Genomic DNA, 25,595 nt, shown 5'->3' on the forward strand with positions numbered 1-25,595 from the left:
ATAAAGAGAATGCGAGGGGACTGGGAGGATGAAGAGGGTACGAGGGGACTAGGAGGATGAAGGGAATGTGAGGGGACTGGGAGGATGAAGGGAATGTGAGGGGACTAGGTGGATGAAGAGAATGCGAGGGGACTGGGAGGATGAAGAGAATGCAAGGGGACTGGCAGAATGAAGGGAATGTGAAGGAACTTGGAGGATGAAGAGAATGCAAGGGGACTGGCAGAATGAAGGGAATGTGAAGGAACTTGGAGGATGAAGAGAATGCAACGGGACTGGCAGAATGAAGGGAATTTAAGGGGACTTGGAGGATGAAGGGAATGCGAGGGGACTAGGCCGATGATGAGAATGCGAAGGGACTGGGAGGGTGAAGAGAATGCGAGGGGACTGGGAGGATGAAGAGAATGAGAGGGGACTGGGTGGATGAAGGGAATGTGAGGGTCTCGGAGGATGAAGAGAATGCGAGGGGACTCAGAGGATGAAGAGAATGCGAGGGGCTGGGAGGATGAAGGGAATGTGAGGGGACTTGGAGGATGAAGGGTATGCGAGGGGACTAGTTGGATGAAGGGAATGCGAGGGGACTGGGAGGATGAAGAGAATGCGAGGGGACTGGGAGGATGAAGGGAATGCGAGGGGACTAGGAGGATGAAGAGAATGCGACAGACTGGGCGGATGAAGGGATTGTGAGGGGACTGGGAGGATGAAGGGAATGCGAGGGGACTGGGAGGATGAAGGGAATGTGAGGGGACTGGGCAGATGAAGGGATTGTGAGGGGACTGGGAGGATGAAGGGAATGCGAGGGGACTGGGAGGATGAAGGGAATGTGAGGGGACTGGGCGGATGAAGGGAATGTGACGGGACTGGGCGGATGAAGGGAATGTGAGGGGACTGGGAGGATGAAGAGAATGTAAGGGGACTGGGCGGATGAAGGGAATGCGAGGGGACTGGGAGGATGAAGGGAATGCGAGGGGACTGGGCGGATGAAGGGAATGTGAGGGGACTGGGAGGATGAAGAGGGTACGAGGGGACTGGGAGGATGAAGGGAATGTGAGAGGACTGGGAGGATGAAGGGAATGCGAGGGGAGTGGGAGGATGAAGGGAATGCGAGGGGACTGGGAGGATGAAGGGAATGCGACGGGACTGGGCAGATGAAGGGAATGCGACGGGACTGGGCGGATGAAGGGAATGTGAGGGGACTGGGAGGATGAAGGGAATGTGAGGGGACTGGGAGGATGAAGAGAATGTAAGGGGACTGGGCGGATGAAGGGAATGCGAGGGGACTGGGAGGATGAAGGGAATGTGAGGGGACTGGGCGGATGAAGGGAATGTGAGGGGACTGGGAGGATGAAGAGGGTACGAGGGGACTGGGAGGATGAAGGGAATGTGACGGGACTGGGCGGATGAAGGGAATGTGAGGGGACTGGGAGGATGAAGAGAATGTAAGGGGACTGGGCGGATGAAGGGAATGCGAGGGGACTGGGAGGATGAAGGGAATGTGAGGGGACTGGGCGGATGAAGGGAATGTGAGGGGACTGGGAGGATGAAGAGGGTACGAGGGGACTGGGAGGATGAAGGGAATGTGACGGGACTGGGCAGATGAAGGGAATGTTTGGGGACTGGGAAGATGAAGGGAATGTGAGGGGACTGGGAGGATGAAGGGAATGCGAGGGGACTAGGCGGATGAAGGGATTGTGAGGGGACTGGGAGGATGAAGGGAATGTGAGGGGACTGGGCGGATGAAGAGAATGTGAAGGGATTGGGAGGATGAAGAGATTGCGTGGGGACTGGAAGGATGAAGAGAATGCGAGGGGAGTGGGAGGATGAAGGGAATGCAAGGGGACTGGGAGGATGAAGGGAACGTGAGAGGACTGGGAGGATGAAGGGAATGCGAGGGGAGTGGGAGGATGAAGGGAATGCGAGGGGACTGGGAGGATGAAGGGAATGCAACGGGACTGGGCGGATGAAGGGAATGTGAGGGGACTGGGAGGATGAAGGGAATGCGAGGGGAGTGGGAGGATGAAGGGAATGCGAGGGGTCTGGGAGGATGAAGGGAATGTGACGGGACTGGGCGGATGAAGGGAATGTGAGGGGACTGGGAGGATGAAGAGGGTGCGAGGGGACTGGGAGGATGAAGAGAATGTGAGGGGACTGGGCGGATGAAGGGAATGCGAGGGGACTGGGAGGATGAAGGGAATGTGAGGGGACTGGGCGGATGAAGGGAATGTGAGGGGACTGGGAGGATGAAGAGGGTACGAGGGGACTGGGAGGATGAAGGGAATGTGACGGGACTGGGCAGATGAAGGGAATGTTTGGGGACTGGGAAGATGAAGGGAATGTGAGGGGACTGGGAGGATGAAGGGAATGTGAGGGGACTAGGCGGATGAAGGGATTGTGAGGGGACTGGGAGGATGAAGGGAATGTGAGGGGACTGGGCGGATGAAGAGAATGTGAAGGGATTGGGAGGATGAAGAGGGTACAATGGGACTGGGAGGATGAAGGGAATGTGAGGGGACTGGGCGGATGAAGGGAATGTGAGGGGACTAGGCGGATGAAGGGATTGTGAGGGGACTGGGAGGATGAAGGGAATGTGAGGGGACTGGGCGGATGAAGAGAATGTGAAGGGATTGGGAGGATGAAGAGGGTACAATGGGACTGGGAGGATGAAGGGAATGTGAGGGGACTGGGCGGATGAAGGGAATGTGAGGGGACTGGGCGGATGAAGAGAATGTGAAGGGATTGGGAGGATGAAGAGATTGCGTGGGGACTGGAAGGATGAAGAGAATGTGAGGGGACTAGGCGGATGAAGGGATTGTGAGGGGACTGGGCGGATGAAGAGAATGTGAGGGGACTGGGCGGATGAAGGGAATGTGGGGGTACTGGGAGGATGAAGAGGGTACAATGGGACTGGGAGGATGAAGGGAATGTGAGGGGACTGGGCGGATGAAGGGAATGTGAGGGGACTGGGCGGATGAAGGGAATGTGGGGGTACTGGGAGGATGAAGAGGGTACGAGGGGACTAGAGGATGAAGGGAATGTGAGGGGACTGGGCGGATGAAGGGAATGTGAGGGGACTGGGAGGATGAAGGGAATGTGAGGGGACTGGGCGGATGAAGAGGGTACGAGGGGACTGGGCGGATGAACGGAATGTGAGGGGACTGAGAGGATGAAGGGAATGTGAGGGGACTGGGAGGATCAAGCGGGTACGAGGGGACTGGGCGGATGAAGGGAATGTGGGGGTACTGGGAGGATGAAGAGGGTACGAGGGGACTAGGAGGATGAAGGGAATGTGAGGGGACTGGGCGGATGAAGGGAATGTGAGGGGACTGGGAGGACGAAGGGAATGTGATGGGACTGGGCAGATGAAGGGAATGTGAGGGGATTGGGAGGATGAAGGGAATGCGACAGGACTGGGTGGATGAAGGGATTGTGAGGGGTCTGGGAGGATGAAGGGAATGCGAGGGGACTGGGAGGTTGAAGGGAATGTGAGGGGACTGGGAGGATGAAGGGAATGTGAGGGGACTGGGAGGACGAAGGGAATGTGATGGGACTGGGCAGATGAAGGGAATGTGAGGGGACTGGGAGGATGAAGGGAATGCGACAGGACTGGGCGGATGAAGGGATTGTGGGGGGACTGGGAGGATGAAGGGAATGCGAGGGGACTGGGAGGATGAAGGGAATGTGAGGGGACTGGGAGGATGAAGAGGATGTTTGTTTTGGGAAACACTCTATGGCTGTGATCTGGGAGGGGGCTCCCTGTCTCGGTGCTGGGAACTATCCAAAATGAGGCATTGGAAAAGTGCCAAAGTGGGACTGACTGGAGAGGGCTAGCACACACTCAACGGGCTGAATGGTCTGACTGAGAACCTGTCGTAACAAAGATCGAGTCTGGTCTTGGGGGAGCTTCTGCTTTGGGTAAGCTCCAGCCTCTCTCCTTTCTCCCTCCTTTCACATTCCCTCTCTCCTCCCTCCCTCCTTCCACATTCCTTCTCTCCTCCCTCTCTCTCTCACTCCCCACACCTCCGCCGTTCCTCTCTCCTCCCTGTCACACACACACTGCCCTCCCCCTGTCCGAGTGCTGTCCCTGTCCTTCCCTCCTCCCTTCCCTCTGACACACTCCCCCTCTCCCGCTCAGTGCGGTGCGTGGCTGCGGGCCGGATGGACCGTAACCGGAGTCTCTGGGCGCAGCTTCAGTGTGTGAACCGGAGCGAGAGCGGAATCCTGAATGGATCGTGCGGGGAACCGGGGACAGGGAGAGCTGCCCTCACCGGGAGAAAAGGTGAGTGTGGAAGCTGCTCAGAGAGAGAGAGAGGCAGAGGCACAGGGAGAGAGAGAGTGTGGGAATGAGACAGAGAGATGGAGAGGAAGGAGAGAGAGATGGCGAGGAGACAGAGAGAAAGGGAGGGAAGGAGACAGAGAGAGGTGGAAGGCGGCAGAGAGATGGAGGGAAGGAGACAGAGCCAGAGAGAGAGAGAGCTGTTTGTTTATGAGATTTGAGGCAAATAATTTCTCCCGTGATGGAGACGAAGAGAGAGTGAGAGAAAATGCTACAATACAGACTCAGGAGAGTGAGGGAGAGACAGATGAGGAGAGATGGGGAGAGTGAGTGAGAGAGAGATGAGGAGAAATGGGGAGAGTGATAGAGGGAAGGACAGAGTGAGTCATTGGAAGGAAAGAACAAGGAACTAGAGCTCTCAGAACAGATTGCACTCCCCCCATCATTCTCCCTCCTCAGCCCCTTCTGCAGCCAACCCATTGCTCCTTTAGTAACCCCCTCAGTTTCCCCCCTCATCCCCCTCAATGCCCCTCAATACCCCTCAATGCCCTTAAATGCCCTTCAATACCCCTCAATGTCCCTCAATGACCCTCAATGCCCCTCAATGCCCCTCAATACCCCTCAATGCCCCTCAATGCCCCTCAATGTCCCCCGATGCCCTCTTGAAGCCCTCATTTATTCTGAATTTTTTCCTAACAATTGGACCCTCGCTGCATGACTCAGTGAGAATCGACCAAAGAGCCGACGGACTGATCCAGTGGGAGCTGCAGGATCTATTTTTGATCCAAAGTTTGGATCTCTGTAAATAGCAGCCTGGATTCTGCCCTCACTCCCTGCCCCAGGGCCTGTGCCAACAGGGCAAGTCCCCTTACCCCTACAACCCGTCACCCTGCGCCCCCCTTGCTGAGCCGATCTGACAGTGTGACGTACTAACACAAACATTCCCACCCAAACCACTATCTAATCGTGTCCATATCCCAGAAAAAATGGAGGGACTGAGTGTAAAAGATATATTTACATTTCTATAACACCTAGCACATCCTGAGGAGTTTCACAGCCAAGGACATACAGTAGTCAATTTGTACAGAGCAAGCTCCCACAAACAGCAATGTCTTTAATGGGTGAACGATGATAGATGGAGAGTATTGTGTCTATTGTGCGCAAAGTGTCCTTCTGGAAGATCTAACCAGTTACTGCGAGCCCACTGCCCTACGTCCCTTAGCCTCGAGAATATCCTTCCTGCAGAAGTTTACTCAACTTACTTTTGTAAGTCACTGCTGAGCTGTGCACAGATCACGGAGAGTGTCAGGACAGGCAGAGAGTGCAGTTAATAAAACAGGCAGTGTCCCTGGTTTTATTCAAGCAGCATGGGGTACGGGGGTGGGGAGGGGTAGCGGTGATGGTGAGCTTGTACAAGGCGCTGGTTAGACCTGAGCTGGAGGATTGTGTACACCACATTACAGGAACGACGTGAGGAATATTTCCAGGAATGAGAAACATCGGCCATGAGTACAGATTGAAGAAGCTGGGATTGTTCTCCTTGGAAAGGAAAAGGTTGAGGGAAATTTAATTGAAGTTTTCAGAATTATGAGGGGTCTGGACCAAGGGAACAGGGAGAAACCGTTGCCAATGGGGGTGGGGAAAGGATGGGGAAGCAGAGGCTGTGGATCGAAGGGGATTGATAAAAGAAGCAATGGAGATAACAAGGAGGTTCACACGGAGAGAGGGATAGGATCTGGAATGTGTTACTTTGCAGTCTGGGCGGGGTAGCATCAATAGAGGCTTTCAGATGGGAATGGGATCCCTGCCTGAACAGGGAGAATGTACAGGGTTACAGGGTAGGAGAATTCCACCTGTTCATTCAGAGAGTTAGTAGGCACAATGGGCTGAATGGCCTCAACTCGGCCGGAACCAATCTGTCATTCTGTCAATCTGTTTCCACAGCCATTTCAGAGGCTGGGTTCATGATCACACCAGCCTGCTGCCCCAGAATCCCCTAAAGGCCCCTTTGACCACGTTCTGGCTGACTGTGATGTGGGTACATTTACATCCCTATCCTCCTTCCCGTCCCCTCCCCAAACCGTCCCCATCCCCAAACCGTCCCCATCCCCCCCATCCCCCCGTCTCCTCCCTGTCCCCTCCTGCCTTGCACAACTATGATCTCGAGCTTCTCTCCTGTTTCACTTCAATTGTCCCCTAATGATGAATCACTTCTCTCTATAACATTACACTTGCCACGTTCCTATCCCTATCAGCAGACCATCTCTGTGCTGCTGGAATATTTTATTATCCTCCTCGGTGTTTACTGCCTTTCCCAGTCTGTCACACCCCTGACTCCTGAATCCCAACCCGCAGGAGATATTGACCAGAAAACTCAGAGAGGCTCTGTTCTCCTCTCCCAGAGAGAACACAGAATATTTGGTATTGTGTTTCCCTGACGGTGGAGGGGCAATAGCGCAGCCTGTGCCATCCTGAGTGAGTTACTCACTGAATTACAGACAGAGAGGGAGAGAGACAGAGAGAGAGAGAGAGAGAGAGAGAGTCAGAGAGAGAGAGAGAGAGACAGAAACAAAGAGAGAGAGACAGAGAGTTAGAGAGAGAGAGAGTCAGAGAGAGAGAGAGACAGAGAGAGAGACAGAAACAGAGAGAGAGAGTCAGAGAGAGAGAGACAGACAGAGAGAGAGAGGGGGAGACAGAGAGAGAGACAGAGAGACAGAGAGAGACAGACAGACAGAGAGAGAGGGGGGGAGACAGAGAGAGAGAGAGAGAGAGAGACAGAGACAGAGACAGAGAGAGAGAGAGAGAGAGGGGGAGACAGAGGGCGAAGATTTTCAGGCCTGGAGTTTATCCCTTTGGCTGTTGCACCATGAGAGCTGCGGTTCTGTCCCCCCGACTGAAATAGCAAGGTCCAATCTCCAGGCTGCCTCACGGCCACAGGCATCAGGCGTGAGGGGTGGGGGGCACCAGCTGAGGTACCCCTCTGTAGGTAACAAATGCCACCCCCTTCCTTCTCACTCCACCCCAACTTTGGGAAGCTCTCAGCAAGAGGCTGACATTGAGGAGAAATCCTGGAACAGGGAGCTCACAGTGTGATTCAACATAAAAAACTGTTCACCCCCAGAGTATCTGATGCCCCCTGCTGTTACCACGCTGCGCTCCTATTGGCCCGCTGTTATTACCCCTCTCTAGTCTCTCATGCTCCTTTTGATTTCTCTTATTTCCTATTAGTTGTGTTTTGTTTTCCCACCCTCCCTAATTGCCCTTTTATGATCTACATACCCTCTGAGCTCTCAATGTGCCCCTGATTGTGGTTTAGTAATTTTATCTTCCTCCGTGACTTTAACCCTTTGCTGATTCTTCCAGAGCCCCTAGTGTTATTCTTATGGAAAGAGACTGCAGAAGCCCACCGTGTCGAGGGATTTGGGAATCTTTGTCCAGGAATCATTAAAAAAAGTACCGTCCAACATCAGCAGGAAATCGGGAGGGCAGACAAAGAAAATAGGAGCAGGAGTAGGCCATTCAGCCCTTCAGTCCTGCTCTACCATTCAATATATTCACGGCTGATCATGCCCAGTCGCCTATTCCCACATTTCCCCCAAACACTTTAACCCCTAAGGGCTGTATTTAATTCCTTCTCGAAAACATTCAATGTTTTAGCCTCAACCACTTTCTGTGACAGAGAATTCCACAGGCTCCCCATGCTCTGGGTGAAGACATTTCTCCTCATCTCAGTGCTAAATGGCATTCCCTGTATCCTCACACTGTGATCCCTGGTTCTGGGCTGCCTGGTACATCTGATGGAATGGAATATTGACCTTTGTTTGAATGGGGTGACACGGTGGCTCAGTGGTTAGCACTGCAGCCTCACCAGGGACCTGCTTCGATCCCAGCCTCGGGCGACTGTCTGTGCAGAGTTTTCACATTCTCCCCGTGTCTGTGTGGGGTTCCTCCGGGTGCTCTGGTTTCCTCCCACAGCCCAAAGATGTGCACGCTCGGTGGATTGGCCATGGGGAAATGCAAGATTATAGGGATAGGGTGGTTTTGGTTGGGATGCTCTTTGAAGGGCTGAATGACCTGTTTCCATCACTGTAGGGCTTCTACATGAGGAATGGAGTATAAACATCAGGGAAGTTTCACGAGCCCTATCCATGGCATTAGTCAGAGCTAGAATACTGTGAGCAGTTTGGGATCCCTAATCTAATGAAAATTGCACTGGCATTGAAGGCAGCCCAGTGAAAGGTCATAGAGCTGTTCGGCACAGAAACAGACCCTTCAGTCTATCTCAGCCATGCTGACCTGATCTCCTAAATTAATCTAGTCCCATTTGCCAGCATTGGGCCCATATCCCTCCAAACCCTTCCTATTCATATACCCATCCAGATGCCTTTTAAATGCTGTAACTGTACCAGCCTCCACCAATTCCTCTGGCAGCTCATTCCATACACACACCACTCTCTGCATGAAAAAGTTACCCCTTCGGTCCCTTTTCAATCTTTCCCCTCTCACCTTAAACCTATGTTCCTCTAGTTTTGGACTCGCCCACCCCACCCTGGGGATAAGATCTTGGCTATTCACCCTATTCATGCATTTACAAACCTCGATGAGGTCACCCCTCAGACTCTGACACTCCAGGGAAAATATCCCCAGTCTACCCAGCCTCTCCCTGTAGCTCAAACCCTCCAGCCCTGGCAACATCCTTGTAAATCTTTCCTGACCTCTTTCCAGTTTCACACCATCCTTCCTATAGCAGGGAGACTGGAATTGCACACAGCATTCCAATAGTGGCTGAGTCAACATCCTGTACAACCACAACATGAACCCCCCAACTCCTACACTCAATGCACTGACCAATAAAGGCAGACATACCCAACACCTTCACTATCCTGTCTACCTGCGACTCCACTTTCAAGGAACTTTTGAACCTAAACTCCAAAGTCTCTTTGTTTAACCACACTCCCCAGGACCTTACCATTAAGTGTTTAAGTCCTGCCCTGACTTGCCTTTCCTAAATGCAGCACCTCACATTTATCTAAATTAAACTCTATCTGCCACTCCTCAGCCCAGGCCCATCTGATCAATGTCCCATCGTAAAGGTTCATGAGACTGATACCAGGTATGGAGCGATGGTCTTATGAGGAGGGGTTGAGTATGTTTGTTCTGTACTTGTTGGAATTCAGAGTGAGTGAGAGGTTACCTTTTGGGAAATAGAAGATTTCAAAGGCCAAAGTATAATCCGTCAGTATGGTTTTATGAAGGGTAAATCAGTTATGGCTAATTTGCTTAATGCTTTGAAGACATGCCAAGTAACATGGATCATGAGGATCCTGTAGAAATAGCATATCTGGACATCTGGAAGCATTTTATAAGGTGCAACATAAAAAGGTTAATACGCAAGGTAAGATCACATGGGGTTCAGGGTAATTTATTAGCTAGGGAAAGAGGATTGGCCAACCAACAGAAAACAGTTAGGATAGAAGGGTCCTTTTCTGGCTAGCAATGCATAATAAGTGGGCTGCCACAGGGTTCAGTTCACAGGCCCCAACTATTTACAATCTATATCAATGACTTGGGATGCAAGGATAGAAAGTACTATAGCCAAATTTGCAAACGACACGAAAATATATGGGAAAGTAAGATGCAATGAAGAAATGAGGAATTTACAGATGGATACAGATAGGTTGAGTGAATGGGCTAAAATTTGGCTGATGAAGTTTAACATGGGTAAGTGTGAGGTTATCTATCTTGGCCAGAGGAATAGAAAGGCAGCTCATTATCTAACTGGACATAAACTGCAGACTGCTCCAGTGTAGAGGAATCTGGGAATCCTCGTACACAACAGTGCAGAGAGATCTGGGATCCTTGTGCAAGACAGTGTAGAGGGATCTGGGAATCCTCGTGCACGGCAGTGTAGAGAGATCTGGGATCCTTGTGCATGACAGTGTACAGGGATCTGGGAATTCTTGTGCATGACAGTGTAGAGGGATCTGGGAATCCTTGTGCATGATAGTGTAGAGATACCTGGGAATCCTTGTGCATGACAGTGTACAGGGATCTGGGAATTCTTGTGCATGATAGTGTAGAGATACCTGGGAATCCTCGTGCATGACAGTGTACAGAGATCTGGGATCCTTGTGCACGACAGTGTAGTAGGATCTGGGAATCCTCGTGCACGACAGTGTAGAAGGATCTGGGAATCCTCGTGCATGGCAGCGTAGAGGGATCTGGGAATCCTCGTGCATGACTTGCAGAAAATTGATCTGCAGGTACAGCTGGCAGTAAGGACAGGAAATGGGATTTTGGAATTTCTCGCTGAAGGAACAGAGTATAAATGTGGAGCAGTGATGCTGTGTCTGTACATGGCTTTAGTGAGACCACAACAGGAATAGACAGCCATGAAACTGTGGGACTCAGTGAATGGGCGCTGGTGCATTGAGTGAATTTAAGGAGGGGTCAGATGGACTTTAATCAGGAAGGAAATCAATGGTTCTGGGGAAAGGGCAGGAAAGTGTAGTAGACAGTGACCGGATAAGCCAAAATCTCATCAAAGCAAGCTTGATGGGCTGAAGGGCATACATTTACTCCTCTACCTTAGCACTTTACTGTCTCAGAGTCAGTGCTGAGGGAGTGGGCACTGTCGGAGGGTCAGTGCTGAGGGAGTGGGCACTGTCGGAGGGTCAGTGCTGAGGGAGTGGGCACTGTTGGAGGGTCAGCGCTGAGGGAGCGGGCACTGTCGGAGAGTCAGTGCTGAGGAAGTGCCGCACTGTTGGAGGATCAGTGCTGAGGGAGTGGGCACTGTCAGAGGGTCAGTGCTGAGGGAGTGCGGCACTGTCAGAGGGTCAGCGCCGAGGGAGCACCGCACTGTCGGAGGGTCAGTGCTGAGGGAGTGCCGCACTGTCAGAGGGTCAGTGCTGAGGGAGTGCCGCACTGTCAGAGGGTCAGTGCTGAGGGAGCGCCGCACTGTCGGAGGGTCAGTGCTGAGGGAGCGCCGCACTGTCGGAGGGTCAGTGCTGAGGGAGCACCGCACTGTCGAAGGGTCAGTGCTGAGGGAGTGGACACTATCGGAGGGTCAGTGCTGAGGAAGTGCCGCACTGTCAGAGGGTCAGTGCTGAGGGAGTGGGCACTGTCGGAGGGTCAGTGCTGAGGGAGCGCCGCACTGTCGGAGGGTCAGTGCTGAGGAAATGGGCACTGTCGGAGGGTCAGTGCTGAGGGAGCGCCGCACTGTCGGAGGGTCAGTGCTGAGGGAGTGGGCATTGTCGGAGGGTCAGTGCTGAGGGAGTGCCGCACTGTTGGAGGGCCAGTGCTGGGGGAGTGGGCACTGTCGGAGGGTCAGTGCTGAGGGAGTGCCGCACTGTCGGAGGGTCAGTGCTGAGGGAGCGCCGCACTGTCGGAGGGTCAATGCTGAGGGAGCGGGCACTGTCGGAGGGTCAGTGCTGAGGAAGTGCCGCACTGTCGGAGGGTCAGTGCTGAGGAAGTGCCGCACTGTCGGAGGGTCAGTGCTCAGAGAGTGGGCACTGTCGGCGGGTCAGTGCTGAGGGAGAGCCGCACTGTCGGAGGGTCAGTGCTGAGGGAGTGGGCACTGTCGGAGGGTCGGTGCTGAGGGAGCGCTGCACTGTCAGAGGGTCAGTGCTGAGGGAGTGCCGCACTGTCGGAGGGTCAGTGCTGAGGGAGTGCCGCACTGTCGGAGGGTCAGTGCTGAGGGAGTGGGCACTGTCGGAGGGTCAGTGCTGAGGGAGTGCCGCACTGTCGGAGGGTCAGTGCTGAGGGAGCGCTGCACTGTCAGAGGGTCAGTGCTGAGGGAGTGGGCACTGTCGGAGGGTCAGTGCTGAGGAAGTGCCGCACTGTCGGAGGGTCAGTGCTGAGGGAGTGGGCACTGTCGGTGGGTCAGTGCTGAGTGAGTGGGCACTGTCGGAGGGTCAGTGCTGAGGGAGTGGGCATTGTCGGAGGGTCAGTGCTGAGGGAGTGCCGCACTGTCGGAGGGTCAGTGCTGAGGGAGTGCTATACTGTCGGAAGGGATGCTTTTGATGTTTGTGTTTGGCTCTGTTTGACAGTAATGTTCTCACATGGTTTTTAAGTTGAAATGTGACAATCTGGGCTCGTTCTGATTGACAGCACAAGATCAGTTCCTCAGTCCATATCAGCCAAGCTCATTCACTGCTTATGGTCACATCACAGATCATGGGATCTTGCTGTGTGCAAATGTCTGCTGATTGATATTACAGGAGGGATGTGATAGCACTGGAAAGGGTGCAGAGGGAGATGTACCAGGATGTTGCCTGGGCTGGAGCGCTTCAGTGGGAAAGAGATTGGGCAGACTCAGTTTGTCTTCTTTGGAGCAGAGGAGACTGTGAGCAGAGGGGACCTGTTTGAGATGAATAAAGTATAGGGGGGCGTGGATAGGGTAGACTGGATGTAGCATCCCCCTGATGGAGGGATCAGTGACCGGGGCATTTAAGGGACAGGGCAGGAGGTTTAGAGCGAATGTGAGAACAACTTTTTTCTCCCAGAGGCTGGTGGGATCCGGGATCGCTCGGCCTGTTAGAGTGGGAGATCATTGAATATTTGGATGTGTGCGATCATTGTCAATGCAATGAGCTAATTACCGTGAAACGGGAGAACAGTAAGGTGCTTGTTTTTACCAGGTTCAGACTTGATGGGCCGAAGGGCATTATTCTGTGCTGTACATCTTGATGAGTCTATGGCTCTTTTGAGATTGCAATTCCGTGGTGAACCCCAGCATCAACTCACTGACCCTCTCTCAAAATATAAGACCATGGGAAACAGGAGCAGGGCTATCGGGCCCGCCCCACCTCTCAGTAAGACCATGAGCTGATCTCCTCATGGACTCAGCCCCGTTTACCCACCCACTCACCATAAACCCTTAACTGTTCAACAATCAATCTTTACCTTAATAACATTCAATGACGGAGCCTCCCTGGGCAGGGAATTCCACAGATTCACACCCCTTTGGGTAAAGATGTTCCTTCTCAACCCAGGACATAGAATCCCTACAGTGTGGAAACAGGCCCTTCAGCCCAACAGGTCCCACTGACCCTTACAGCATCCCACCCAGCCCCTGTGACCCTGCATTTCCTCTGGTTAATTCACCTCGCCTGCACATCTTGGATGCTATATGAGCAGTTTCCCATGGCCAGTCCACCCAACCTCTTTGGACTGTGGGAGGAAACCGGAGCACCCGGAGAAAACCCACACAGACACGGGGAGAATGTGCAAACTCCACACAGACTGACCCGAGGCTGGAATCGAACCCAGGTCCCTGGCGCTGTGAGACTGCAGTGCTAAACACTGAGCCACCGTGCCGCCCCTTGATCTCCTGGCTGTCCCCAGTGAGGATGCTGTGGAGCTGCTTCTGCTGTTCCCTGTGCACCCCCCCTCCCCCCGCCACCCCATGGTGGTCCTTCCAATTCCATCCTTTACTGACAGTTTGGTAAAGCTGGGTGACTTTATTTCAGAATCACCTCCCATTGCAGTGGGTCTGGAGTCACATGTAGGCCAGACCAGGTAAGGATGGCAGATTTCCCTCCCTAAAGGGCATTAGTGAACCAGGTGGGATTTTAATTGATTGCCACTAGACTAGACATTTTTTTAAAATTCCTAGTTCCACCTCTGCCAGCAGTCAGGGTGGGATTTGATGTGTGATTCCCAAGAATCAGCCGGGAGCTCGGGAATGTTAGCCTGAGCGACATTATCTCTGCACCATGGCGTCTCTTTAATTCCCCACTGCTGCCTTCTGTTTAAGGATGGCAGCTCCAGCAGGCCGTGTGAGGAGGCAGCCCGCCGAGGCTGGGCTGAGAAATCACCAGCGTTTTCTGAACTCGTTCTGAGTGGCTCCCACTCTCTCTCCCTCCGGCTGGGTGTCAGAGAGGCTGTGGGCCCCCGACTGGACCCCAATCTGATGGTATCTGTGTGGCCCAGCCTCTCGGTGTTTAATTGGATCGAAATACTGCGGATGCTGCATACCTAAAACAAAGAGAAAAAGTGCTGGAGAAACTCTGCAGGTCCGGTGGTCTCTGTGGGGAGAGAAGCAGGACGAACATCTCAGAGTCTTAGAGAGTGGAGTTGGAGTGTTTGTTTAGAGCCGGGATCTCTATCAATTAGCACATCACCGCAGATACACCCTCGGCCACCCCCTGCCCACCCCCAATTACCCCCTCTGCAGTGTAATTACTTCAGCCTGGGACAGTGCCATCACTGTCCCTCTGACCGTCTCCAGGGTAACTGCCCCAGTGCCCCTCGCGGTTCACAGACAGCGTTTACTTACCCACTCCCACTTATTTCTCCGCTGGGTGTAGGGCCTCACCCCGACCCCCACCCCCGGCCAGGCCTGTCCTAACCATCCTGTCATCCACATGCTCAGCCTGTTTCTGAACCTCACAGAATTGTTACAGCCCAGTCAAGGCCATTCTGTCCACTGTGCCGATACTAGCTCTCTGAATGTGCTGGTGGAATTCTCCCGCCCTCCACGTCTCCATTGCTTTTTTTTTATCAATCCCCTTCAATCCACGGCCTCTGCTTCTCCGACCTTCCCCCCCTCCCCTGTTGGGGATAGTTTCTCCCTGTTCCCTCTGTCCAGACCCCAGGCTCCAACAAGTCTGCTCTTCATCGTCTCTAAAAACCATCGTCCAAACTTGTCTCATCTTTTCCCAAAGCGGGAATTCCACCACAATTCACCAAAGCACCTTCCAAACCCCCGACCACCTCCATCTGGAAGGACAAAGGCAGCAGATACATGGGAACACCAACCCCCTGCAAGTTCCACCTCCAAGCTGCTCACCATCCTGACTTGGGAATATATTGCCGTTCTTTCAGTGTGGCTGGGTCAAAATCCTGGAATTCCCTCCCTAAGGGGCATTGTGGGTCAACCCACAGCACATGGAATGCAGGGACTCTAGGAGGCAGCTCACCACCACCTCCTCCTCCTCAAGGAGGCAACTAGGGACGGGGCAATAAATGCTGGGCCCAGCCAGTGATACCCAGAACCATTGAGTGAATGAAGGAGGTGACAAGCAAGGCCTGGCAGGGGGCCTGGAAGCAGAGTGACTGTGATAGAGCCCACCCCAGAGTGCTCGCTGATATTGGGATGAACAGTACCACACGCTGAAGCACACACTGTGCAGTCACAGTGAGGAGCACTGATCCTGAGGTGACACTACAAGCAGCAAGAAGGATGAATCCCCCAGGAATGGTGAGATTGTTTTCCGGAGAGATGCAGGAGATTTATCATTGGATGTCAAATCATGTTTAGAATACAGAAGACAAGATGGTACAGGCAGGAACACGCTGCCTGGAGAAGAGCTACATATTCAGTCAGAATTTCCAAAGGGTCTTAGGTAAACATTCAGGAAAGAGAGATTTCCATGACAACAGGGAATGGAGTCTGAGTGTGATTAATGTCGCAGTGAGGTGCCAGGGGCAAGTGAATGGGCCAAAATCTCAACATGGAGTCAACCTCACCCTCACCTTCCACAGGGCACAGACAGACACTATACCCACTCACCCACTCAGAGACATCCACATCCCCCACAGGAAACCAACAAAGAACTTGTCGGTGAGAATGGGACTGAAATCTTATGCTGACGGAGCACCGCACTGTCGGAGGGTCAGTGCTGAGGGAGCGCCGCACTGTCGGAGGGTCAGTGCTGAGGGAGTGGGCACTGTCGGAGGGTCAGTGCTGAGGGAATGGGCACTGTCAGAGGGTCAGTGCTGAGTGAGCGCCACACTGTCGGAGGGCCAGTGTTGAGGGAGTGGGCACTGTTAGATGGTCTGTGCTGACAGATTGGGCACTGTCGGAGGGTCAGCGCTGAGGGAGCGCCGCACTGTTGGAGGGTCAGTGCTGGGTGTGTGCCACACTGTCAGAGGCTCTCTGTGCAGAGATTTACACTTGTTGGCATTCTGATGGAATTAACCTCATTTTTTAAAGGAAAAGGTGATGGAATTGTCTCTGAGTGATGTCTGTGTGCGGGGAGGAACTTTCTGATAATGAGGAGTGTGAAGCAGTTTCCCAGCATGCAGCTGGAGAGTTAGTCCAGTTGATTTAGTTGAGGGGCTTTGTGATTAAGATTTACAACCACAAAAATAATTCTCACTTTTTGTTTTCTAATCATCATGTTCAGGAGTTTTGTTGCGCATGAGGCGGTGATGGCCGAGTGGTATTATTGCGGGACTGTTATGCCAGGGACACAAGTAATGTCCTGGGAACCCAGGATCAAATCCCACTTCAGCAGATGGTGGAATTTGAATTCGATAACTATCTGGTATTAAGAATCTAACGATGACTGTGATTGTTTGGAAAAACCCATCTGGTTCACTAGTGCCCTTTCGGGAAGGAAACCGCCATCCTTATCTGGTCTGGCCTACGTGTGACTCCAGTTCCACAGCAATGTGGTTGACTTTGGGCTGTTAGGGATGGACAATAAATGCTGCCTGGGCTGTGATACCCTTATCCCGAGGAGGTCCCCTGGCCTATAGGTGGGATGGTAACACTACACCACATAGAACCCTCACATTTCTGACTATAAGACTACAGCAAGTTGGAACAGGAGTAGGCCATTCAGCCCATTGAGCCTGCTCTGCTAGTCTAGATTATCACTGATCATGGATGTGAGTTTGCTCGCTGAGCTGGAAGGTTTGTTTTCAGACGTTTCGTCACCATTCTAGGTAACAGCATCAGTGAGCCTCCGACAAAGCCTGATCATCTTACTGACAAGAGGAACTCACTCATTCCTATCACTAACTGGAAACCTATCAGTCTCTTGAACCCTCTCAGTGAAAGACCTTCAACAGTGGATAGGATTGACAATTCTAAACTCACCGTCATCTGAATGAAAATGCTCTTCCTCACCTGAGTCAAAAATGGCCTACCCTTTGTACGATCCCCTGGTGCCAGACCCCACAATCCAGGGAAACTGATGCTGTCACGTCGCTAAAAAACTTTATAGGTTTCGATGAACTCGCTTCTCATTCTTTTCAATTTCTAAACTCTAAAGCCTCCACAATGTCTCCTCACAGGGCAGTCTCACCGTCCCAGGAATCGGTCCAGTGGACCTCCTCTGCAGTCCCTCTTTAACCAGTCTATCCATCCCTAGGGAAAGCGACCAGACCTTCACACAGTACTCTCGGTGCATTCTCACCAGGAACAACAGACAAGAGTTGCTGGAAAAGCTCAGCAGGTCTAGCAGCATCTGCGGAGAGAAATCAGAGTTAACATTTCAGGTCCAGTGACCCTTCCTCAGAACCTCAGCTTTCAGGCTCAACAGGATGTCGAAGCCTTTTTCCACCATCTTCACCTCCGTGAGAACCCTCTCCCCGTCCCACCGACACCTTTTGCCCAGTTCCAACACTCTCGCTCCACCTGGACCCCTCCCTCTGGCCTTTCACCTGCTCTCCTGCTGTTCATTGAGACCTGTCGACGTGGTGCAGAGACAATTTCTCTGACCCCGGTCCCGGCTTTACCCAATCCAACCCATCTCCCTCCAAACTGACTGCTGTCCGTGCAGTTAAGTCCAAGTACAGTTCTTCTGGTTTTTATTTCGCTGTCTCTTGACTGTCTGAATATCCCAAAGATCCTTTAACCATACACCCCAGGACTTTCCATCCTCCTGCGTACAGGCTATCAGCTCTCTCGGCGCCCGTTTTCTGTCTCCCTCCTTTCTTAAACAAGACAGTAACATTTCGAACCTTCCAAATGAGAAGCAGTGAAATGTAACGAGAACTCAGAAATACAACCTCACAGTAACGGGGAGCAGGTTCAGGGCTGAGTTGAGGAGGAACTTCTTCACCCAAAAGGGTGAGAATCTGTGGAAGTCCCTGCCTAGGGAAGCAGTTATTGTATGTTTTTAAGGCAAAGATAGATAGATTTTTGAACAGAAAAGGAATGAAGGGTAATGGTGAGCTGAGCCCATGAAAAGATGAGCTACGATCTTATTGAATGGCCAAGCAGGCTTGATGGGCTGAATGGCCTACTCCTACTCCTGTTTCTTATGTCCTTACGAAACCTTCACGTAATGATGCAGCTGCTGACACCTAGTTAGTTTCGCATTCTCAGGGCTCTTGTGCCTGGGATTTGTCAATTTTCAATCCTGTTAATTTGTGCAAGGTGACCTTTTTTCTAACAATCAATTCCATCCACATTCTCACTGGCTCCTGAAATAACTATTTCAGGGAGAGCTTCTGAGAGACCCTCAATGAAAACAGCCACAATGTGTATATTTGGCTTCTCCATCATTTCAGTTTGATTGTATAAACTCTCCCAATCTCGACCTGAATTGGGCTTTCATTTACCAGATTGTGATTCATTCATCTCTGCATTGGCTGTTTCTTGCCTGTCCCTAATTGCTCCTTGAGAAGGTGGGGGTGAGCTGCCTTCCTGAGCCGCTGCAGTCTGCCTGCTGTGAGTTGACCCACAATGTCCCTGAGGGAGGGAATTCCAGGATTTTGACCCAGTGACAGTGAAGGAACGGCGATATATTTCAAAGTCAGGATGGTGAGTGGCTTGGAGGGGAACTTGAAGGTGGTGGGGGTGTTCCCATATATCTGCTGCCCCTTGTCTTTCCAGATGGAAGTAGTACAAGACTCCCTCAGCACTGACCCTCCGACAGTGCCCACTCCCTCAGAGCTGACCCTCCCACAGTGCGGCTCTCCCTCAGCACTGACCCTCCGACAGTGCGGTGCTCCCTCAGCACCGACCCTCCGACAGTGCGGCGCTCCCTCAGCACCGACCCTCCGACAGTGCGGCTCTCCCTCAGCACTGACCCTCTGACAGTGCGGCGCTCCCTCAGCACCGACCCTCCGACAGTGCGGCTCTCCTTCAGCACCGACCCTCCGACAGTGCGGCTCTCCTTCAGCACCGACCCTCCGACAGTGCGGCGCTCCCTCAGCACCGACCCTCCGACAGTGCGGTGCTCCCTCAGCACTGACCCTCCGATAGTACCCGCTCCCTCAGCACTGACCTATTCATTGCTGCAAACCCTCTGAGGTAACTTTGGGAGTTTGGCCTTTCAGGTTCTAACAGTGTGTGGTTCTCTCATCCTCACCCTCTCTCTGTGTGAACCTTCTTGTGTCTCCATTGCTTCTTTTATCAATCCCCTTCGACCCACAGCCTCTGCTTCCCCATCCTCCACCCCCCAAACCCCTGCCATCGGTGACCATTTCTCCCTGACCCCTCTCTGCAGACCCCTCATGATTCATCAATTTCTCCCGTCCACCTTCTCCCTTCCAGGGAGAACAGCCCTGACATCTCCAAGCTGTCTCTTCAGGCTGGACATGGCCACAGTCTGTGGCCTTCGCTGATGAGTATTTGGCAGTTTTCTCTCTCTCTGTGTTTCGGTGCAGGTTTCCCAGAGCTGCCCACACACGCTGAATAAATTCCAAACAGTGACTGCTGTTGACTTCCCTCCCCCGACCCAGCAGCTATTTGTAGAAATGCTTTTATTTGTGAATCATCTGGTTTTTGGAGGCATTTGGTGTGTAATTAAACTGTCGACCAGCTGATGGATGGAGCTGCGAAGATAGTCATAAATGATCAGTAATGTTAGAATCCTTTATCTTTCACTGCTCCGTGAATCGGAGAAATGTTCAAAAATTCTTTGCTATTTTTCCAACTGTCTCACAAAATAGATGTGACATTGAAACAGAGAAAGCATGCTTTCGCCTTGGGCATTGTTCAGGGAAACATTGGGATTGATCTGGGAAAGTCTGGGTGGCTTGTTCTCTGCGATGTTTCCAAAGTGTTTCCCATAGTTTGGCTGGTGTGCCAAGAGGAGGGACGGGTGGGTGGTGGTGTTGCTGAGCTACTGACCCTGAGCCCCAGGTTAATGCCTCAGGGACACGGGTTAGACTCCCACTGCACAGATGTTAAAAGGATGGGCTTCAAAAACATTTGTAATAACCATCGTCAATTGTCAGAAACCGCATCTGGTTCACTCATGTCCTTCAGGGAAGGAAACAGCCACCCTTACCCGGTCAGGCCTACATGTGACTCCAGACCCACAGCAACGTGGGCAATTAGGGATGGGCATTAAACGCTGCCTGGCCAGTGACATCTATGTAGAAACACAGGATATAGGAGCAGCAGTGGGCCATTCAGCCCTGAACCTGCTGTGCTATTTAATGTGATCATGGCCAATCATTGAGCTTAATCCCCGCTCAACGCCGCCCACCCCCCCGCCACAATATCCCTTTAGCGCCAACAGCTGTACCTACCTTCTTCCTGAAAGTATGCGATGTTTTACCTTCGACCGCCCTTCGTGGTCGTGAATTCTGCAGAAAATAAGCCAATGTGCGACGTGGTGACTGAGAGTCTGGCTGTGGTGGGCCCCACAGCGAGGGCTTCACTTGCTTTCGCCTGAGCGTGTGGGAGCGAATTCTCAGGCCAGCGTGGGAAGGTCAGTAAATGAGGTGTTACTCAGCTGTGAGCCTGGTACGGAGAGGGACTGAAGGGGGTAGATCGGGGGGCAGGGGAAGATCAGCCTGAATAGGTGGGAGGAACAGGACAAAGCATCAGGTTTAGGCGATGCATGAGGCCACTCAGCCCCTCGATCCTGCTGTGCTGTTTGAGATGATTGCAGCTGACCTGATAGTGTTCTCAATTCCACTTTGCTGCCCTTTTTCACCATCACCTTGCACTCAATTGTCTGTGAGGACTCGTTCTAGCTCCACCTTCAACGTGGGCCCAGCCTCAGAGTTCCAATTTCACACACTCCCTGACAGAAAAGAAGTTTCCTCATCTGTGTCTCAAAAGGGAAACTGTTTCTGCTTAAATCTCATCCCCTTGTTCCAGATCCATCCCCCGCCTCCCCCAACTCAAGGAAACCTTCTCCCAAAATGGGAGGCTCTCCCACTCTGTCCCATCCCCTCAGCATTTCAGATATGTTCATAAGATTATTTCTCATCGTTCTGAGCTCCTGTGCATTTAGCCATGGCTCTGGAACTGTTCCCCATGTGAGGGAAGGCGTGATGAAGTCTTGCTGTAGTTGTCCAGGAGCTAGGTTAGGTGGGACCTGCCGCACTGTGTGCCGTTGTAGCCTCCTTCCCTCAGGGAGGGAATGACACACAGGAGATGCTGCCTGGCTTGCTGTGTCCTTTCAGCTTCCGAATTGTCTACCTAAGGTTCACAAGACTTGTTCCTGGGATGGCAGGACAGTGCCATGAAGAGGCATTAAACATCTGGGCCTGTATCCTCCAGAGTCTCAGAGCATGAGAGGCGATCTGGGTGAAATGTTAGAGGGACAGACAGGGTCAGTGCAGGTCAGATGTTGCCCTGGTTAGGGGGTCTGGACCAGGGCACCAAACTTGCAATAAGAACTTTTCTCACCCAGGGAGTGGTGATCCTTTGGAATTCGCTATCCCACATGGTTTGTAGGAGCTGAGGGCTTGAGTGTGGCTCGGGTAGAGACTGTAGATTTTCGATTACCACGCGGTGCAGGGTTATGGGGATGGGCTGGGGAAAAGGCATTGAAGTGTTTGATCAGCCATGATGGTATTGAATGGCAGAACAGGCTCAATGGAATGAATGGTCTACTCCTAGAACAACCATGACAAGAGAATATCAGATAAATAATAGGGTTGGGAGGGAACAGAGGGATCACACTCACTCTATGTTTGCATGTGTGTGTGTGTGTGTGTGTGTGTGTGTGAGTGAGGGAGAGAGCGAGTGTGTGTGAATGTGAGTGTGTGTGTGTGAATGAGTGCATGTGCGTGTGTGTGTGTGAGTGAGTGTATGTGTGTGAACGAGTGTGTGCATGTGTGTGTGTGTGTGCGAGAGAGAGAATCTGTGAGTGTGAGACAGTGTATGTGTGCGAATGAGTGTGTGAGTGTGAGAGAGTATGTGTGAGTGTGTGAGTGAGCGAGAGAGAATGTGTGAGTGTGAGAGAGTGTATGTGTGCGAGTGAGTGTGTGAGTGTGAGAGAGTGTGTATGTGAGAGAGTGTGTGCATGAGTGTGAGGGAGTGTGTGAGTATGAGAGAGAGTGTGTGTGAAATGAGTGTGAGAGATTGATTGTGTGTGTGTATGTGAGCGCATGGCTGTGTGAGAGAGAGAGTGTGTGAGTGTGAGAGACTGTGTGTGTGACTGTGAGAGAGTCGTGTGTGAGTGTGAGAGAGTGCGTGAGTGTGAGAGACAGTGTATGGGTGTGAGAGTATGTGAGTAAGAGAGAGAGTGTGTAAGTGTGAGTGTGAGAGTGTGAGTGTGAGAGAAAGTGTGTGAGTGTGAGAGTTAGTGTGAGAGTGTGTGAGTGTAAGAGAGTGTGTGTGAGTCTAAGAGAGAGCGTGTGAGTGTGGGAGAGCGTGTGTGAGTGTGAGACAGAGTGTATGAGTGTGAGAGTGTGCATGTGAGAGAGTGTGTGTGAGCATGAGAGAGTGTGTGTGAGTGTAAGAGAGTGTATGTATGTGATTGTGTAAGAGAGAATGTGTGAGTGTGAGACTGAATGTGAGAGTGTGTGAGTGAGAGAGAGAGAGAGTGTGTGTAAATGTGAGTGTGAGAGTGTGGGTGTGAGTGTGAGAGAAACTGTGTGAGTGTGAGAGTTAGTGTGAGAGTGTGTGTGTGAGCATGAGAGAGTGTGTGTGAGCGTAAGAGAGTGTGTGAGTGTGAGACAGAGTGTGAGAGTGTGTGAATATGAGAGTGTGAGAGAGTGTGAATGTGAGAGTGTGTGCGCGTGAGTGTGAGTGTATGTGAGAGAGTATGTGTAAGTGTGGGTGTGTGTGTGTGAGCGAGAGTGTGAGTGTGAGGGTGTGAGAGTGTGTGTGTGAGAGAGTCTGAGCGTGAGAGAGTGTGTGGGAGTGTGAGTGTGAGAGAGTGTGTGGGAGTGTGAGTGTGTGAGTGTGAGAGAGTGTGTGTGAGAGAGTGTGAGTGAGAGTGTGTGTGTGAGAGAGTGTGTGTGAGTGTAAGAGAGTGTGTGAGTGTGAGAGAGTGTGTGAGTGTGAATGTGAGAGAGTGTGAGTGTGAGAAAGTGTGAGGGTGTGTGTGTGAGAGAGTCTGAGCATGAGAGTGTGTGAGTGTGAGTGTGAGAATGTGAGTGTGAGAGAGTGTGTGTAAGTCTGAGTGTGTGTGAGTGTGAGAGAGTGTGTGTGAGTGTGAGAGTATGAATGTGAGAGAGTGTGAGTGAGTGTGAGTGTGAGAGAATGTGTGAGTGTGAGAGAGTGTGTGAGTGTGAGAGTTAGTGTGTGTGTGAGAGAGTGTGTGTGAGTGTGAGAGAGTGTGAGTGTGAGAGACTGTGTGTGTGTGTGACTGTGAGAGAGTCGTGTGTGAGTGTGAGAGAGAGTGCATGAGTGTGAGAGACAGAGTATGAGTGTGAGAGTGTGTGAGTGAGATGGAGAGTGTGTAAATGTGAGTGTGAGAGGAAGTGTGTGAGTGTGAGAGTGTGTGAGAGAGTGTGTGTGAGTGTGAGAGAGTGTGTGTGTGTGAGAAAGAGTGTATGCATGTGAGAATGTGCATGTGAGAGAGTGTGTGTGAGCGTGAGAGAGTGTATGTATGTGATTGTGTAAGAGAGAGTGTGTGAGTGTGAGACTGAGTGTGAGAGTGTGTGAGTGAGAGAGAGTGTGTGTAAATGTGAGTGTGAGAGAGTTTGTGTGAGTGTGAGAGAAACTGTGTGAGTGTAAGAGAGTGTGTGTGTGTGATTGTGTAAGAGAGAGTGTGTGAGTGTGAGAGAGTGTGAGAGTGTGTGTATATGAGAGAGTGTGAGTGTGAATATGAGCGTGTGCGCATGAGTATGTGTATGTGAGAGAGCATGTGTAAGTGTGAGTGTGTGTGAGTGTGAGAGAGAGTGTGAGTGTGAGAAAGTGTGAGGGTGTGAGTGTGTGTGTGAGAGAGTCTGAGCATGAGAGAGAGTGTGTGAGTGTGAGTGAGAGTGTTTGAGTGTGAGAGAGAGTGTGAGTGTGAGAGTGTCAGTGTGAGAGAGTATGTGTAAGTGTGAGTGGTGTGAGTGTGAGAGAGTGTGTGTGAGTGTCTGTGTGTGTGTGAGAGAGTGTGTGTGAGTGTGAGAGAGTGTGTGTGAGTGTGAAAGAGTGTAAGTGTGAGAGTGTGTGTGAGTGTGAGAGTGTGCGTGTGAGAGAGTGTGTGTGAATGTAAGAGAGAGTGTGTGTGTGATTGTGTAAGAGAGAGTGTGTGAGTGTGAGAGAGTGTGTGAGTGTGAATGTGAAAGTGTGTGTGCGTGAGTGTATGTGACAGAGTATGTGTAAGTGTGAGTGTGTGTGAGTGTGAGAAAGTGTGAGGGTGTGAGAGTGTGTGTGTGTGAGAGTCTGAGCATGAGAGAGAGTGTGTGAGTGTGAGAGAGAGTGTGTGAGTGTGTGTGAGTGTGAAAGAGTGTGTGTGAGAGAGTGTGTAAGTGTGAGTGTGAGAGAGTATATGAGTGTGAGTGTGAGAGAGTGTGTGTGAATGTGAGAGAGTGTATGTGAGTGTGAGAGAGTGTGTGTGCACGTGAGTGTGTGTATGTGAGAGAGTATGTGTAAGTGTGAGTGTGTGTGAGTGTGAGAGAGAGTGTGAGTGTGGGAAAGTGTTAGAGTGTGTGTGTGAGAGAGTCTGAGCGTGAGAGAGAGTGTGGGAGTGTGAGTGTGAGTGAGAGTGTTTGAGTGTGAGAGAGAGTGAGTGTGTGTGAGAGAGTGTCAGTGTGAGAGAGTGTCAGTGTGAGAGAGTATGTGTAAGTGTGAGTGTGTGTGAGTGTGAGAGAGTGTGAGCGTGAGTGTGTGAGTGTGAGAGAGTGTGTGAGTGTGAGAGAGTATGTGTAAGTGTGAGTGTGTGAGTGTGAGAGAGTGTGTGTGTGTGTGAGAGAGTGTGAGTGTGTGTGTGTGTGAGAGTGTGTGTGTGAGTGTGAGTGTGTGTGAGTGTGAGAGAGTGTGTGTGAGTGTGAGAGTGTGCCGAAGCCGATGGGGGGTGGCCAGGTTGATGGAGTGCAGGTACCCGTGGGTTGAGTGGGTCCCCGATGAGGAAAGGCCAGACTGGGTGAGCCCACCTGCTCTAGAGTTTGAGACAGCCAGAGGTGACTGAAGACAATGAGACGTAGGAGCAGATTGAGGCCATTCAGCCTATTGTGTCTGCTACGTTATTTATGGCTGATACGTTTCACAATCCCATTTTCCCACCTTCTCCCAGGAATCCTGGACCCCCTTACCAATCAGGAATCTGTCTGTCTCTGCCTTATATATGCTCAATGACTCGGCCCCCACAGATGGAGAAACTCCTCCATATCTCAGCTCGAAAGGGTTATCCCTTCAGCCTGAGGCTGTGCCCTCAGGCCCTACTCTCTCCTTCTAGTGGAAACATCTTCTCCACATCCAGTCTATCCAGGCCTCTCAGTATTCCCTAAGTTTCAATCCAAT

At 51.8% G+C, this 25,595-nt stretch overlaps 1 protein-coding gene across 4 annotated transcripts in view; it reads left to right on the top strand.

Annotated features, from left to right (window-relative positions):
- The first annotated feature begins 4,013 nt into the window (after nt 1–4,013).
- Nucleotides 4,014–25,595, top strand: part of LOC125453662 (cholecystokinin receptor-like) — a 43,503-nt gene continuing 21,921 nt past the window's right edge. For 3 of the 4 annotated variants that reach the window (XM_059646890.1, XM_059646891.1, XM_059646893.1), the window contains exon 1: nt 4,014–4,273. In XM_059646890.1, the coding sequence (XP_059502873.1) occupies nt 4,153–4,273 (121 nt within the window). In that variant the 5' untranslated portion in view covers nt 4,014–4,152. Of the gene's footprint in view, nt 4,274–15,398; nt 15,474–25,595 lie in introns of those variants that run through there. The other variant, XM_059646892.1, reaches the window with a different exon arrangement.

Source organism: Stegostoma tigrinum, chromosome 6, assembly GCF_030684315.1.
Source record: "Stegostoma tigrinum isolate sSteTig4 chromosome 6, sSteTig4.hap1, whole genome shotgun sequence".
Taxonomy (NCBI): Eukaryota; Metazoa; Chordata; class Chondrichthyes; order Orectolobiformes; family Stegostomatidae; genus Stegostoma; species Stegostoma tigrinum.